The following is a 15,000-nucleotide window of genomic DNA, read 5'->3' on the forward strand; positions in this document are numbered from 1 at the left end:
ATGACGTAGAGGCACTCGCACGGGCAGCCATCATTTCTTTTCTCCCACCCAGCAGAACAGGACGTGATAATGATAACTTCGCTTTTTAGCCCTGACAGTTAGCAATGATATTAAAAAAACAAAACAAAAAACAAACAAACAAAAACAACAACAAAAAAACAAACAAACAAACAAAAAACAACAACAAAAAACAAAAACAAAACAGGTTGTTGTTCTGTGTCACGAACACATATCATCCCATATTCATTAAAGGGCTCTGTAAGACACCCACTCAATCTATTCGTCAGTCAGTTCAGTTATTGTATATATATCTACGATCAGAAACGAGTTGGGAATATCACGTTGAACTCTCTGTCTCTCTCTCTTTCTCTCTCTCTCTCTCTCTCTCTGTGACGAGACATTGCCCCGCCCCCCAACCTTCTTTCTCTGACTTTTCTTTGACCCCTCCCTCTCTGTCCCCCCCTCTTCTCCTCTTTCTCAACGTGTTTTCCTGCTTGAAGATGTGTAACCAGGTCTCCTTTGGAAGGGCTTTTGAGTTCTGTTTTGTCATATCTATTTTTATCTGATTTCATTTTTATTTCATTTTGATATATTATTCTTTTGGAAGAACTTTCGAGCGTTAAACGTAAAAAACAACAACAAAAAAAGAGCATAGAATGATGACGAGGAAATGGAGGGGAAGGGAGGGGAAATCGAATGGTGATGAGGAAAGGGAGAGGGGCATAGAATTATAACATGATGAGGAAAGGAATAGAATAATGACGAGGAAATGGAGGGGAAGGGAGGGGGCATAGAATGATGACATGACGAGGAAAGAGAGAGTGGGATAGAATGATGACATGATGAGGAAAGGAATAGAATAATGACGAGGAAATGGAGGGGAAGGGAGGGGACACAGAATGATGACGAGGAAAGGGAGGGGGGCAAAGAATGATGACGAGGAAAGGGAGGGGGTCATAGATTGATGACGATGGAAAGAGGGAAGGGGGGCATAGATTGATGACGAGTAACATGGACGGGGGGCATTAGATGATGACGAGGAAAGGGAGGGGGGCATAGATTGATGACGAGGAAAGGGAAGGGGGGCATAGATTGATGACGAGGAAAGGGAGGGGGGCATAGAATGATGACGAGGAAAGGGAGGGGGGGCATAGATTGATGACGAGGAAAGGGAGGGGGGACACAGAATGATGATGAGGAAAGGGAGGGGGGCATAGAATGATGATGAGGAAGGGAGGGACACAGAGATGAGAGAAAGGGAGGGGGGGGCATAGAATGACGATGAGGAAAGGGAAGGGCATAGAATGTGACGAGGAAGGAAGGGGGCATAGAATGATGATGAGGAAAGGGAGGGGGGGCATAGAATGATGATGAGGAAAGGGAGGGGGACATAGAATGATGACGAGGAAAGGGAGGGGGGCATAGAATGATGATGAGGAAAGGGAGGGGGCTAGATGATGACGAGGAAGGGAGGGGGCATAGAATGATGATGAGGAAAGGGAGGGGTAATATGAGATGATGAGAGGAAAGGAGGGGACGAGATGATGAGGAAAGGAGGGGTGGACATAGAATGATGATGAGGAAAGGGAGGGGGACATAGAATGATGATGAGGAAAGGGAGGGGGGGCATAGAATGATGATGAGGAAAGGGAGGGGGGGCATAGAATGATGATGAGGAAAGGAGAGGGTATAGAATGATGATGAGGAAAGGGACGGGGGGCAAGAATGATGATGAGGAAAGGGAGAGGGTTACAGAATGATGATGAGGAAAGGGAGGGGGGGGGGCATAGAATGATGAGGAAAGGAAGAGGGTTATAGAATGATGATGAGGAAAGGGAGGGGGGGCATAGAATGATGATGAGGAAAGGGAGAGGGTTATAGAATGATGATGAGGAAAGGGAGAGGGGGGCATAGAATGATGATGAGGAAAGGGAGAGGGTTATAGAATGATGATGAGGAAAGGGAGGGGGGGGCATAGAATGATGATGAGGAAAGGGAGAGGGTTATAGAATGATGATGATTAAAAGGGAGAGGGGATAGCTGAGGGTGGAAGTGAGTCAAGAAGCAGACATTTTCTTTGTATTAAAAAACACACCAAAACAACAACAGTAAAAAAAACAAAACAAAACAAAAGAAGAATATGTATGGACATCATATATCTATATGGTGCTGTCATCAATCACACAGTAATAATGATAACAACCAAAGATTTAGTATCTTCGAATAAACATAAACACATCACCGTATGTAACAAAGATATAAATCGAAAATAACCACGGTATTGAGCCCCATCCTCTTTCATATGTATGTATGTATGTATGTATGTATGTATGTATGTATAAAAACAAAGTCGAAATATAGAAAGGGTGCCGATGGCATCACATGCACGTATCCGCCATCTACCATAAAACAACTCAAGGACATGGTCATTTTAAATGGTGCTGGGATTTCCAAACGGCCAATAAACACACACAAGAGAATGGAAGATAATCATAGATTGTTTTAATTGAAGTCGCACGTTGCAACAAGATCACAATACATTAAAGAAAAACAACAGGAATATTGAGTGCTGTAACGGTTGTTATTAGTTGGTTAAAAAAAAAAGGTAAGTTGATACATATGTGACCACAAAGAGAAGGAGTTTTAACACACACACACACACACACACACACACACACACAACAACACACAAAAAAACCCCCAAAAACACATTAGCATGAAATCATAACAGCAGAAAATACCATTCTTCCTTCCCACAATAACATTCAAACAAGTATCATCTGTGTAAATACAATACAAAAGTAATGGGTATTGGAACATGCGAGAGGAATATTGCTAAGTTTGCTAGTAACATACGAAAAACCGCCTTTCAAAAAAAAAAAAAAAAAAAAAAAAAAGAGTTATTAATAAAAAGAGGGGTGATAAAAAGTTACTGGATACCTCAGATCACAACAAGGGATTATCCAGGGACTGAGTGCTGTTGGTTATACGAAACAGACACACAGAGATAGGGACAGAGACACACGCGCATACACATAAACACACACACGCGCACGCGCACACACACAGACACAGACAGACAGACACACACACACACACACCATCAAACACACATACACAAACACACGAAACACGCTCACAGACACAAACACACAGACTCAGACAGACAGACACAGACAGACAGACACACACACACACACACACACACACAAACACACACACACAATCCCCCCACCCTCTCCACACACTCACTATTCTAGAAGGAATCAACCGACAAACACGAGACTGACTTGGGAAACGACATCGACAACGACGACAACAACAACAACAACAACAGCTGAAGTTCAAATACAGTGCTGCAAGTGCTGCAAGTCAATGTTGTGTTAATTAAAAAAATATATCACATAATGGTGAGCAACAGTAATGCGAACACAGCAGAACTGATAACCATCCAGCAAAAACCAATAATGACCTACGAAGTTTCTAACAACACACCTGGAAACTGCATTGGTATTAGTCGTTGTCATCGTCGTCGTCGTCGTCGTAGTCTTTGTGTTGTCGTCGTCCTAGGCAGTATCAGTTGTCGGAGTAGCAGTGGCAGAAGTGATGGCTGGTCAATATCAGTCGCATGAGACACACGTGTACAGGAAGAGGTGGTTGTAATAGCATACTGATGATCAAGTACAAACCGATTAAAAATCTACAAAAGGTGTTAACTCCCCCCCACACCCCTCCCCTCCCAAAAAAACAACAACAAACAAACCAAACAACAAAAAGAAACAACCAACAAACTAACAACAAACACAAAATAACATTGTGACGTGATATTCACTCCGAATTTTTTTATTATTTATTTTTATTATTTTATTATTTAATACTGCCAAAATATGTTTAGTAATACCAACAACAAAAATGAATCTATCAAACGCACACACACATACACACATATACACACACACACGCACGCACGCATGCACGCGCGCGCACACACACACACCCACACACACATATTCGTGATGTGATAATCACACACACACACACACAAAATACTGCTAACTTTTGCTGAATACTAACCAAACAGCTGAACAACAACCAAACGCTCTATCAGAAGACAGAATAGTTTTCCCTTGGTTTTAATGCATCCCCCCCCCCCCCCAAACACAATCTTCTCCTTCCCTCGTTTTATGTATCATTCAGTTTCTTTGTTTCGTCCGCCGCGTCGAAAACACACACACACACACGCACGCATGCACGCAGGCAGGCAGGCAAGCACACACACACACACACACATACACAGACACACACACACACAGATACACAGACACACACACAGACACACACACACACACACACACACACACACAGACACACACACACAGATACACAGACACAGACACACACAGACACACACACAGACACACACAGACACACACACACACACACACACAGATACACACACAGACACACACAGACACATAGACACACACAGACACACACACACAGAGATACACAGACACAGAGATACACAGACACAGACACACACAGACACACAGATACACAGACACACACACAGACACACACACAACCCCCCTTCCCTGAACCCAGATCCCCCATTGATTTCTTAAGGTTTCCTCATTTTCAATGGAAGACGGAAGTAAGAGAGAGGGAGGTGGAGGGTTGGGAGAGTAAGGAAGGGAGGGGGGGGGCGGACAGAGTGGATACACAAAGTATTTATTCGTGGTGTACAGTACAACAATACTATAAAAAAAACCCAACAACAACAAACAAACAATGCATTTGCAAACTTGGTGCATACAACAATGTCAGCATGACAAATTTGTGTTACGTTTCTAACCCACCGTAATCACGTGGACTTCAACAACACAAAACGGACACTCTCTTACAAAATCAACAACCTCGTTCGTTCTGTGCACCAAACAAAAAAAAAAATCAAAAAAAAAAAAATCGAAACATCACAAACTTGTCAGTACACTCAGTTTCTGTTCCAAGGAGGTGACAAAACATGCGGGCAGATCCAATAATATGTGCTACACCACATCTGTTGTTAAAAAACAAACAAACAAAAAAACCCACAACAAAACAAACAAACAAACAAACAAACAAAAAAACAACCTGACAAGTGGAGCCGCTCACAGTATACTCACAATATTACTAAGAACACAATGTCGCCACAAACGATTACACACGCTATGGTTTTGTTTTGTTTTTACCCGTCACGACACATCTCTAAACGTCCGGATTTAAAAAAAGAAAGAAAAGAGAATTTCTCTAAAAGGTGACAGGTGAACGGTAATGATCTGTGATGCAGTAAATGCTGATTGGTGAATGATGCACTAAAAGGTGATTGGTGAATGATGCACTAAAAGGTGATTGGTGAATGATTCACCAAAAAAAGGTGATTGGTGAATGATGCACTAAAAGATGATTGGTGAATGATGCTCAAAATGGTGATTGGTGAATGATGCACTAAAAGGTGATAGGTGAATGATGCACTAAAAGGTGATTGGTGAATGATGCACTAAAAGATGATTGGTGAATGATGCTCAAAAAGATGATTGGTGAATGATGCTCAAAAAGGTGATAGGTGAATGATGCTCAAAAAGGTGATAGGTGAATGATGCTCAAAAAGGTGATAGGTGAATGATGCTCAAAAAGGTGATTGGTGAATGATGCTCAAAAAGGTGATAGGTGAATGATGCTCAAAAAGGTGATTGGTGAATGATGCTCAAAAAGGTGATAGGTGAATGATGCTCAAAAAGGTGATTGGTCAATGATGCAGAAAATGGTGACAGGTGAACGATGCACTAAATGGTGACATGTGATTGATGCTCAAAAAGGTGACGGGTGAATTACGCACACGACACATAATACAGAACAAAGAAACCAACCATCTCTTTATGCATTTTTCTTGGTTTTCTTGACTCTCTTGAGAATGATATGGGGACTGAAATAGTGGATATATTTGTCCATTCATTCATTTAGAATATTCTACAAATTACTATTCTTAAAAATGATTCCTTCATGTTAGATTCTGATTTGATACAGATGCACTGACGTATTTTCTTGTAGACAGATCGTACCTATTACTTGCCAACTCGTGTTCCCCATCTTCAGCCATTTAGAGTCACAAGCCGATTTTTCCATCATCTTTTTTTTTTTTTGCTTGTTCATGAGAATTAGTTTTCATCATTTGACATATGCATCAAACGTATAATGTTTTATGTCTGGTTGGCTAATGAATCCTCTCTCTTAAGCGACACCGGTCAGAGTTATATCGTCGCAAGCGAGAGAAACTGGTATCGGGTTCTTAAACTCGATAATGCAATCTTATAGGTCGGGCTTTTTTTTTTGTTTTTGTTTTTCTTTTGTTGTATTCCTTTCTCGAATCTGAAGTGTGATCCGCTTCAAGATGTTGAAGACCAATGTAGCACCATACGTCTTCGAAAGACGAAATGCAACACACGGTTTGCACGCATTTACACACACACACACACGCACGCACGCATACACGAAAACCTTCTCTAACACCCTACAGATTTGTCTACAAAGAAAACAAAAACAAAACAAAAAAGAGAGGCAAGGCCTTCAAGACTCACTTGTGATACACTTTAAAAAAAATCCAATCTTTTTATGTATTGAGTATAATTTCAAAATGTAATGTTTAAGATGAGAAAGATCAGTTTAAAGCAAATTAAGTCCCCTAGCATTAATTACAGAGTAATTTCCCTTTTTTACTATCTGCACCAAAACGTTTGCAAAATAAATAAAACTTCCATGCTTAGCAAAAGAAGTTCCTTCATATCAAAGTGCCAAGTTTAGAGAATACAAAAAAATATAAATATAACAGTAAATGCAGTTTGCATATAATTAGGCTTTATTTTTTTAAATTTTTTGTGCCCATCCCAGAGGTGCAATATTGTTTTAAACAAGATGACTGGAAAGAACTGAATTTTTCCTATTTTTATGCCTAATTTGGTGTCAACTGACAAAGTATTTGCAGAGAAAATGTCAATGTTAAAGTTTACCACAGACACACACACACACACACAGACACACACACACACACACACACACACACAGACAACCGAACACCGGGTTAAAACATAGACTCACTTTGTTTACACAAGTGAGTCAAAAACGATTGATCAAATATTAATTTAAAAGAAAGGAGAAGGTTTCATATGAGTATTCAAAATAAGTAATGGGGTGTGGTCTTTCTCATCGGAGTTCTTCACACACACACACACACACACACACACACACAGAAACTCAAACTGTTTCAATGAGAAAATGAGAAAGTGAAACACATTCATAAAACCTACCACTACTACTACATAAAACGAAACAAAAGAGAAAAAAAAGGCTGCATCGGTAGCATAAACAACAATTCTCCACTCCCCCGCCCCCCAAAAAAAAACCCCAATACAAAACAAACAAACAAAACACACACACACACACACACACACACACACACACACACACACACACACACACAACAACAACAACAACAACAACCAGAAACAAAAATACCCATCAAAACATAACAGACAAAACAAAGAAACAAAAAGAATAGATGAAAACAATAACAAAATAACGAACACACTTATAAAGTCCATACTGAATTACAGAAGCGTATTGTTCCATTCACAATAAAACAGGAGTAGTTTTCTTGACATGGTGATGAGTCTTCCTGTGGGATTAAAAAAAAACAAACAAACAAAAATCAAAATCAAACAAACAAAAACTTAGAAAAAGTCCTAAGAATATTTACCATAGAAACGTAAACTTGTTCAGCTCTGCATACATGATAAAAAAAACCAACAACAACAAACAAACCATTGTTGAGCTGGTAACTGTGTCATTAAAAAAAAACCAAAAAAACAACACACAAAAAAAGTAACAGACACAATATTTGTTCATATTAACGTTTTGGAATGATATCAGAAACCGCTGAACTGAAACCTAAACAAATAAACTAACCAACCAACAAGAGCAACAATAACAATTCACATTCACACTGCACGATTTGTGGACTGACTATGCAATAACAGTATTCAGGGAAATAAGCCGGGTGTGAAAAAAGAGAAGAAAAAAAGAAAAGAAAAGAGAACTGACCAGGCGGCTCAGGAAATGTACAATGAACAAAATTGTTGTACAATGTATAATGATAGACTGATGCACAGACAAACCTCTGGAGTCTGCAGTCGCATTGAAAGTAAACTATTCAGATTTGAAACACAAAAAATGTATTTCCGACATAAAAAAAAGAAAAAAAAAAAAGCTACAGACAACACGTCAATAAAGATACGGATGACCACAAGAAATAACTGTCTGTTATAAATCACATTAGACATCAAACAAAGCCCAGCAAAAAGGAATATGCCTATGTATGTGGTGTGATGGCCTAGAGGTAACGCGTCCGCCTAGGAAACGAGAGAATCAGTGCGCGCTGGTTCGAATCACGGCTCAGCCGCCGATATTCCCCACCGCCCCCTCCACTGGACCTTGAGTGGTGGTCTGGACGCTAGTCATTCGGATGAGACGATAAACCGATGTCCCGTGTGCAGCATGCACTTAGCGCACGTAAAAGAACCCACGGCAACAAAAGGCTTGTTCCTGGCAAAATTCTATAGAAAAATCCACTTCGATAGGAAAAACAAAACAGCACGCAGGATAAAAAAAAAAAAAGAAAAAAAAAAAAAAAGAAAAAAAAAAAAAAAAAAAAAAGGTGGCGATGTAGTGTAGCGACGCGCTCTCCCTTAGGGAGAACAGCCCGAATTTCACACGGAGAGATCTGTTGTGATAAAAACAAATACAAATACAAAAATATTATTTGATTCACGACAGATTTGCTGCGGCTTCGTTTAATTAATCAAACGGGAAACAAGCTGCCCAAACCATCGCCCTCTGTCTGCAGTGGCTGGATATCAAATGCGTTGAATTAATTGGCGTTGTCCCATTTGAAGGAAAGAAATTGCTAAAAATGAGCAAAATGGAATTGTGAAACCCACGCCATCCCCTCCTTACACGGTGCCACTTCACCCAGGCGAAAAATTACGATCAGCTTTCAGAGTTAACTCACTCAGTACGGCCAGTCCTCTCTTCTCCTCTACACAGACCCCTCGGATGTCCAGTGGGTGTCTGAATGACCCAACCTTTAGCTTCCGTCGTCAGAATTGTGGTATTCTTTGTCAACATTCACGTCTTCAGTATAAGAGCCTTCCGCTTGCAATATTTTGATGATGGTAATTGGGATGAAACGCTGTTAATGTCGTCTCTTTCGCCGTTCGTATGGAGAGAGTTAAAAGTTAAAGCAAGGCTGATTTGTGACGCTTCCTCTTTTTCCTGATTACAATGAAAATGTGACGCAATTTTCGCTTATTTTTTTTATAAGGCCAAAGAGCCATGGAACTTAGAGGCAGTCCCACTCTAACAGCACCTTTCATCGTCGGGTAGCCTTAATGAAATGTTATATTCTCAACAAACAGATTTAAAAATTCCACAGAAATAAATAGTTGAGACGTTTATTTTCAGAGAAACGTTTCTTCTTCTTTTTTTGTTTTGTTTTTTGTTGTTGTTTTTTGTGTTTTTTGTTGTTGTGCTTTTGTTGACAGTTCTCTTTGCCTGTGTGAAAACGGAAGAGTAAATGACAAACCATGGCTTGACCCGATGTGATGCTCCCAAATGACTCACCCCCCAAACCCCTACCGGCTCCGCCAAGTTTACACCATGGAGGAATTCAGGGGAAGGCATGAAATGACTCCAGTAGGGAGGTGTTAGCCAAGAAAGACTTCAACTACTGTCCTGAAATGACTACACGCCCCTTAAAACCAAAATGTTACCATATCAAGTATGAATCATACTTTACTATATTTCTGGTGAAAAAACAACAAAAAATTAGGGAGGTGTTGATTTTAAGCCCTTAAAAAACAAAATGTTAGATAGAAAGCATACATTACTATACATATTAAAAACAAACAAAAAACAAAAAACAAACATAACAAGAGAGGCAAGGCCTTCAAGACTCACTTGTGATAAATTAAGTCCCCTAGCATTAATTACAGAGTAATTTCCCTTTTTTACTATATGCACCAAAACGTTTGCAAAATAAATAAAAATTCCATGCTTAGCAAAAGAAGTTCCTGTTTGAACAAAAAATGATAATAATGACTCCTCTTGTTGTTTTGTCAGAATAAGAGGTCAAAGTGCCAAGTTTAGAGAATACAAAAAATATAAATATAACAGTAAATGCAGTTTGCATATAATTAGGCTTCATTTTTTAATTTTTTTGTGCCCATCCCAGAGGTGCAATATTGTTTTAAACAAGATGACTGGAAAGAACTGAATTTTTCCTATTTTTATGCCTAATTTGGTGTCAACTGACAAAGTATTTGCAGAGAAAATGTCAATGTTAAAGTTTACCACGGACACACAGACACACAGACACACGGACACACACACACAGACACACGCACAGACAACCGATCACCGGGTTAAAACATAGACTCACTTTGTTTACACAAGTGAGTCAAAAACCAACAAAAACAAAAAAACAAACAAACAAAAACAACAACAACAACAACAAAAAAACAACAACAACACACTCCCACCTGCCCCCCCAAACACGCCAAACCCATCACCCCCCCCCCCCTCAAAAACAATAACAACAACAAACAAACAAAACAAAAAAAAAACAGGGTGGGATTACTTTTAGGCAAACCCCAACACACTCCAGTCATAGTCCCCAAAGCGCTCCGTGATGTGTGTCAGCGTGGGCTGTTATCGTTTCGACTTGAACAGTTGTTCAGGTGCAATACCAGATACACTCCACACTAAGGGTGGTGTGTATATAGGGCCAGCCAAAAAAAAACAAACAAAAAAAAAAAAAAAAAAAAAAAAAAAAAAACAACAACTCCGGAGAGAGTTATTTCGGGGCAGTACTACTGTCATCCGAAATAATTCCCTTAGAGTCTTTTGGGATGTCATTCTTGTCCTGCCCCAAAACGAACTCCCAAGGATTTGTCTTGATTTAAAAAAAAAATATTTGTGATAAGAAACTCTAGGGAGAGCTGGACAGTACAAGGTCTTCAGAGAAGAAGGCCCCGCTCAGTCAAGCGTTTCGGCCCTTAACTCCTTACACTCTAAGGGGGCCGGGCCGCACCCAGGTCATGACTCCTGGATGCCCTTGTATTGCCGCCTTCTTTTTTCTTTTCTTTTTTCCCCCCTGGTCCTCAGCAGGTTCGAACCCGCGCCTCCAGAGTGGTCGCCACTTCAGAACTGAGTCACCTTTTCTGGCAGACGTTTTAACCACTGAGCCATTGTACGCCTAGTTTGAGTAGGGAATTCATCCCTCCTCGACCAGATCCAGCTGGAACTCTTTTCTGCTGCTTCTGCCATTGCCTTTAGAGCCCATGTCCTCTCTCTGCCATAAATCGACAGCTGTTTCATGAGGCTGTAGGAAGATGCGCCCACAAACCCTCTTGCACCAGTCTCTATGGCGAGGACTTTGGCTTGGAAGCCAGATTCTCTCAGGCTGCTGGCGAGACTAGCATACTTGTGTTATAGCAAGCGCTTTTGGAAAACAGGAAAACGCCATTTGAAAAAAAGAGAAAGGAAAAAAAGGGGGGGTGGGGTTGAATTCATGTGTGGCATTGGGGATGAAGCAGATGAAATGGCCTGCGCTAAAATAACTCCGAAGGAAATGTGTCCGTTCAGTTACTCGAGGAGGCGTTACTGCATTCGGCTAAAATCCATGATACACTACAACACATCTCCTACGCAGATGCCTGACAGCAGTGTAACCCAACGCGCTTGTCAGGCCTTGAGTGCCATGCATACATAATGTGTGCGGGCACTACGTATCAGAGTGGATTTCCTTTACATAATTTTGCCAGAGGACAACACTTCTGTAGCCATGGGTTTTTACTGGAAAGTGTAATTATCGATACAAACAGAAGCTTCTGTCAGCAACTGGACATCTGGGTCCTAAAAAGTTTATATCAATGGGTGGCATTGAGCATGTCTGTTTCAGCATATTTATATGTATATAATTTTAATACATAATCATATTAATCAATGAATCATTTATAATCATAACAAATGATATCTAGTAATATATATATATATATATATATATATATATATATATATATATATATATATATATATATATATATATATATATATATATATATAGTTCTTAGTTTGTTTATAATTTTATGAGTTCGTCTATTTGCACCACATTTCACCGCAGGGATGTAAGAACGTTTTATAATGAAGAGACAAGAACGTAATAATAATATATATATATATGATAGTCAGTCGTGTCCGACTATGACCATCAGAACAGCAGAGGAGGCAACTGCTGTTCCGACTATTTGGGCTAGAATTTGATTATAGTGGAGAGTGTCTTGCCCAAGTACATCCCCACTCTCTCGGCCAAGAGGGTTTTACGACAGTCAGCGTTGGGATGGTTCCCAAAGGCCAACTAGCCCCCAAGGCTGCACCACTACGAGCCAGTGCAATTTTGCCTCCTAGTTTGAAAGTCATAGTCCTTCACAAAAAGACTAAGCTGTAAATGGTTTCCAATTGACTGGAGAAACCATTGATAATACAGCTCTCACTTTGCTGTTGGCCCAAAATGTAAACTTATGTCAATCTGTGATATAATGATAATAATTCACATCAAATACAGCAGGTGTTAAATTTCAAAAACACTAACAACACTCAGTTACTGTCAGCCACCACTGATAGTTTCCACCACTTTGTGTGCCATTCACAGAAGCCAGTCCGCAGAAGAAAAGAGTACCATTTACTGAAGAGAGTTTATGGCAGTTTCTGATACTCGACAAAGATGACAAATTAGCGTGCCGTGTGTTGATAACTGATTAGCATGCCCATTAATCATTGAACTTAGTTTACAGAATGAGCACCATTTATTGAAGACATTTTGTACAGATGAGTTCTACTCACCGAAATCAGGTATATAGATATACATGAATATTTCCAAACTGCAGGCTTTTTTCTTTTCTTCCGGGAAAATTTGTTGCCACTCTGAAATCACAGGAACGCTTTATTAGAAACGAAAATCAATAGTTCACTGATCTGCCTGCTGGTCAGTTCATAAAATTAGACACGGACAGACAGACAGACAGACAGACAGACACATAAAGAAGACAGCGTGGCGGATTGATAAACTCAGATGGACAAATCATGTGCGCGCGGATTACAGATATTCCTTTTTTTTTTTAAAAAAAAACAAACAACAACAACAAAAAACAATGTATTATCAAATAGTGTGTGTGTGTGTGTGTGTGTGTGTGTGTGTGTGTGTGTGCGTGCGTGTCCATGCGTGCGCGCGCGCGCGCGTGTGTGTGTGCGTTTGATTTATCATTTATGTATGCATGATGCTGTATTTAGTCAATAACCATTAGTTAATATGGCAAAAAATAGCTGCTGAAATGCGCTGATACCATGACCTTCATTAAAAAGTGTGCGTATGATGCTGTCAGTAACGCATATAAAATGCACTAAATGGACAACCACCTGAAACCTGAAAAAAACCCAAACAAACGAAAAAACAAACAAAAAAACAAAACAAAAAAAAACCGCAATCACAATGACATCATCTATTACCACCATACATTGAGATCCTACAAAAATCGTGCCAGTGCGTAGTACAGTTATTACTACAGATACAGATAAAAGTGATAACATTTTTTGAGGGATATAGGAGTTGGGGGTGCGGAGTGGGGGTAGGTGTGGAGGGGGTGTCCAGGATTTTCTCCAAAAAAAGATTTTACGGGGCCATATCATGTTGTGTTTTTTTTCTCTTCTTAACATGTTTCTTAAAGCTTTATACACATTTAACATGTATCCGTACACACACAACGACAAAAGCATTACTGATTAGTGTCCCTTTCATCATCAGTGTCATGACTATCATATTGCAAGGGAAGTTTGAGGAGATTGTTGCACCAGGTACAAAAGTCAACCATATAACAACGTTTAGTGGATTTCAAAACACCAGCTGTGCACACTGAAAAACAACCGACCAACACCACCACAAATCGCTGGTCTTTAAATAGGACAAACAAAAGAACCCACAAAAAATTCCTTTTTAGTGATTCTGGAGAAATGCAGTAAATGGTACTGGAACTGTGCACACCAAAGTCAGAAATTCAGAGCATTTAGCATAAAAAGCGAGGGGGAGGGGGGGGGGGCTTTTTGCAGTTTTTCTGTGTGCCAAAAATCTCCATGCCACTTATGATGTTGGAAATGGTGGCCTTCACACAGACAAAGTTCTTGATCATGCAAATGTCAACATGATATTATACAGAATGATTATAATTAGTGGTCGGTGTTGGGATTTCAAAAAAGCCGACAAGAAGTTTCTCAAAAAAGAACTCCCAAAATAATTAAAGTAGCCCTTGAACAGAATCACACTCAAACGTACCCCTCCCAGACGGCGCCCCCCCCCCTCAAACAAATACATATGTATATATATAGTAATTATCTAACCAACGGTCATATACAAAAGTATATAAAATAATCAAAGGTATGTACATCATAATTCTATCCTCAGACTTCCTCTCACACCCCGATCTCGTCAAATATCAAGAGCTGTGTGGATTAAGATTAATAAATAAATCAGATTGACAAGGTCTTTCACGCACTGCAAAAAAAAAATATCAGAAAAAAAACCTTGGGGGAAAAAAGTCCCAAGCTGCAAGCTGTCCAAAATACCCTGCAACCACCAACTCTGGCTTTTAAAAAAAAATCTTTTATTTATTATTATTATTTTTTTTAAACCAGATCATGGAAACTGGCTCAGATCGCCTTGTTCTGGACAGGGTTGTTGTGGTTCTGGTTGCTGTCCCCTCCTCCCCCTTCCTTGCCCCCATCCCCACCACCCCCACCCATCATCACCCCTCCTCCTCCTCCTCCTCCTCCGCTGTCGTTCAACTCCAGGTCCTCAAT

At 39.9% G+C, this 15,000-nt stretch overlaps 1 protein-coding gene across 1 annotated transcript in view; it reads right to left on the reverse strand.

Moving 5' to 3' along the window:
• Positions 1 to 10,731: 10,731 nt before the first annotated feature.
• LOC143298626 (serine/threonine-protein phosphatase with EF-hands pef-1-like) overlaps positions 10,732 to 15,000 on the reverse strand; it is a 70,208-nt gene continuing 65,939 nt past the window's right edge. The window contains exons 15-16 of the mRNA XM_076611507.1: positions 14,128 to 14,178; positions 10,732 to 10,797 (exon numbers count right to left, since the gene is read on the reverse strand). Coding sequence (XP_076467622.1) covers positions 10,732 to 10,797; positions 14,128 to 14,178 — 117 coding nt within the window. The remainder of the gene's footprint in view (positions 10,798 to 14,127; positions 14,179 to 15,000) is intronic.

Source organism: Babylonia areolata, chromosome 24 (assembly GCF_041734735.1).
Source record: "Babylonia areolata isolate BAREFJ2019XMU chromosome 24, ASM4173473v1, whole genome shotgun sequence".
NCBI classification, from domain to species: domain Eukaryota; kingdom Metazoa; phylum Mollusca; class Gastropoda; order Neogastropoda; family Buccinidae; genus Babylonia; species Babylonia areolata.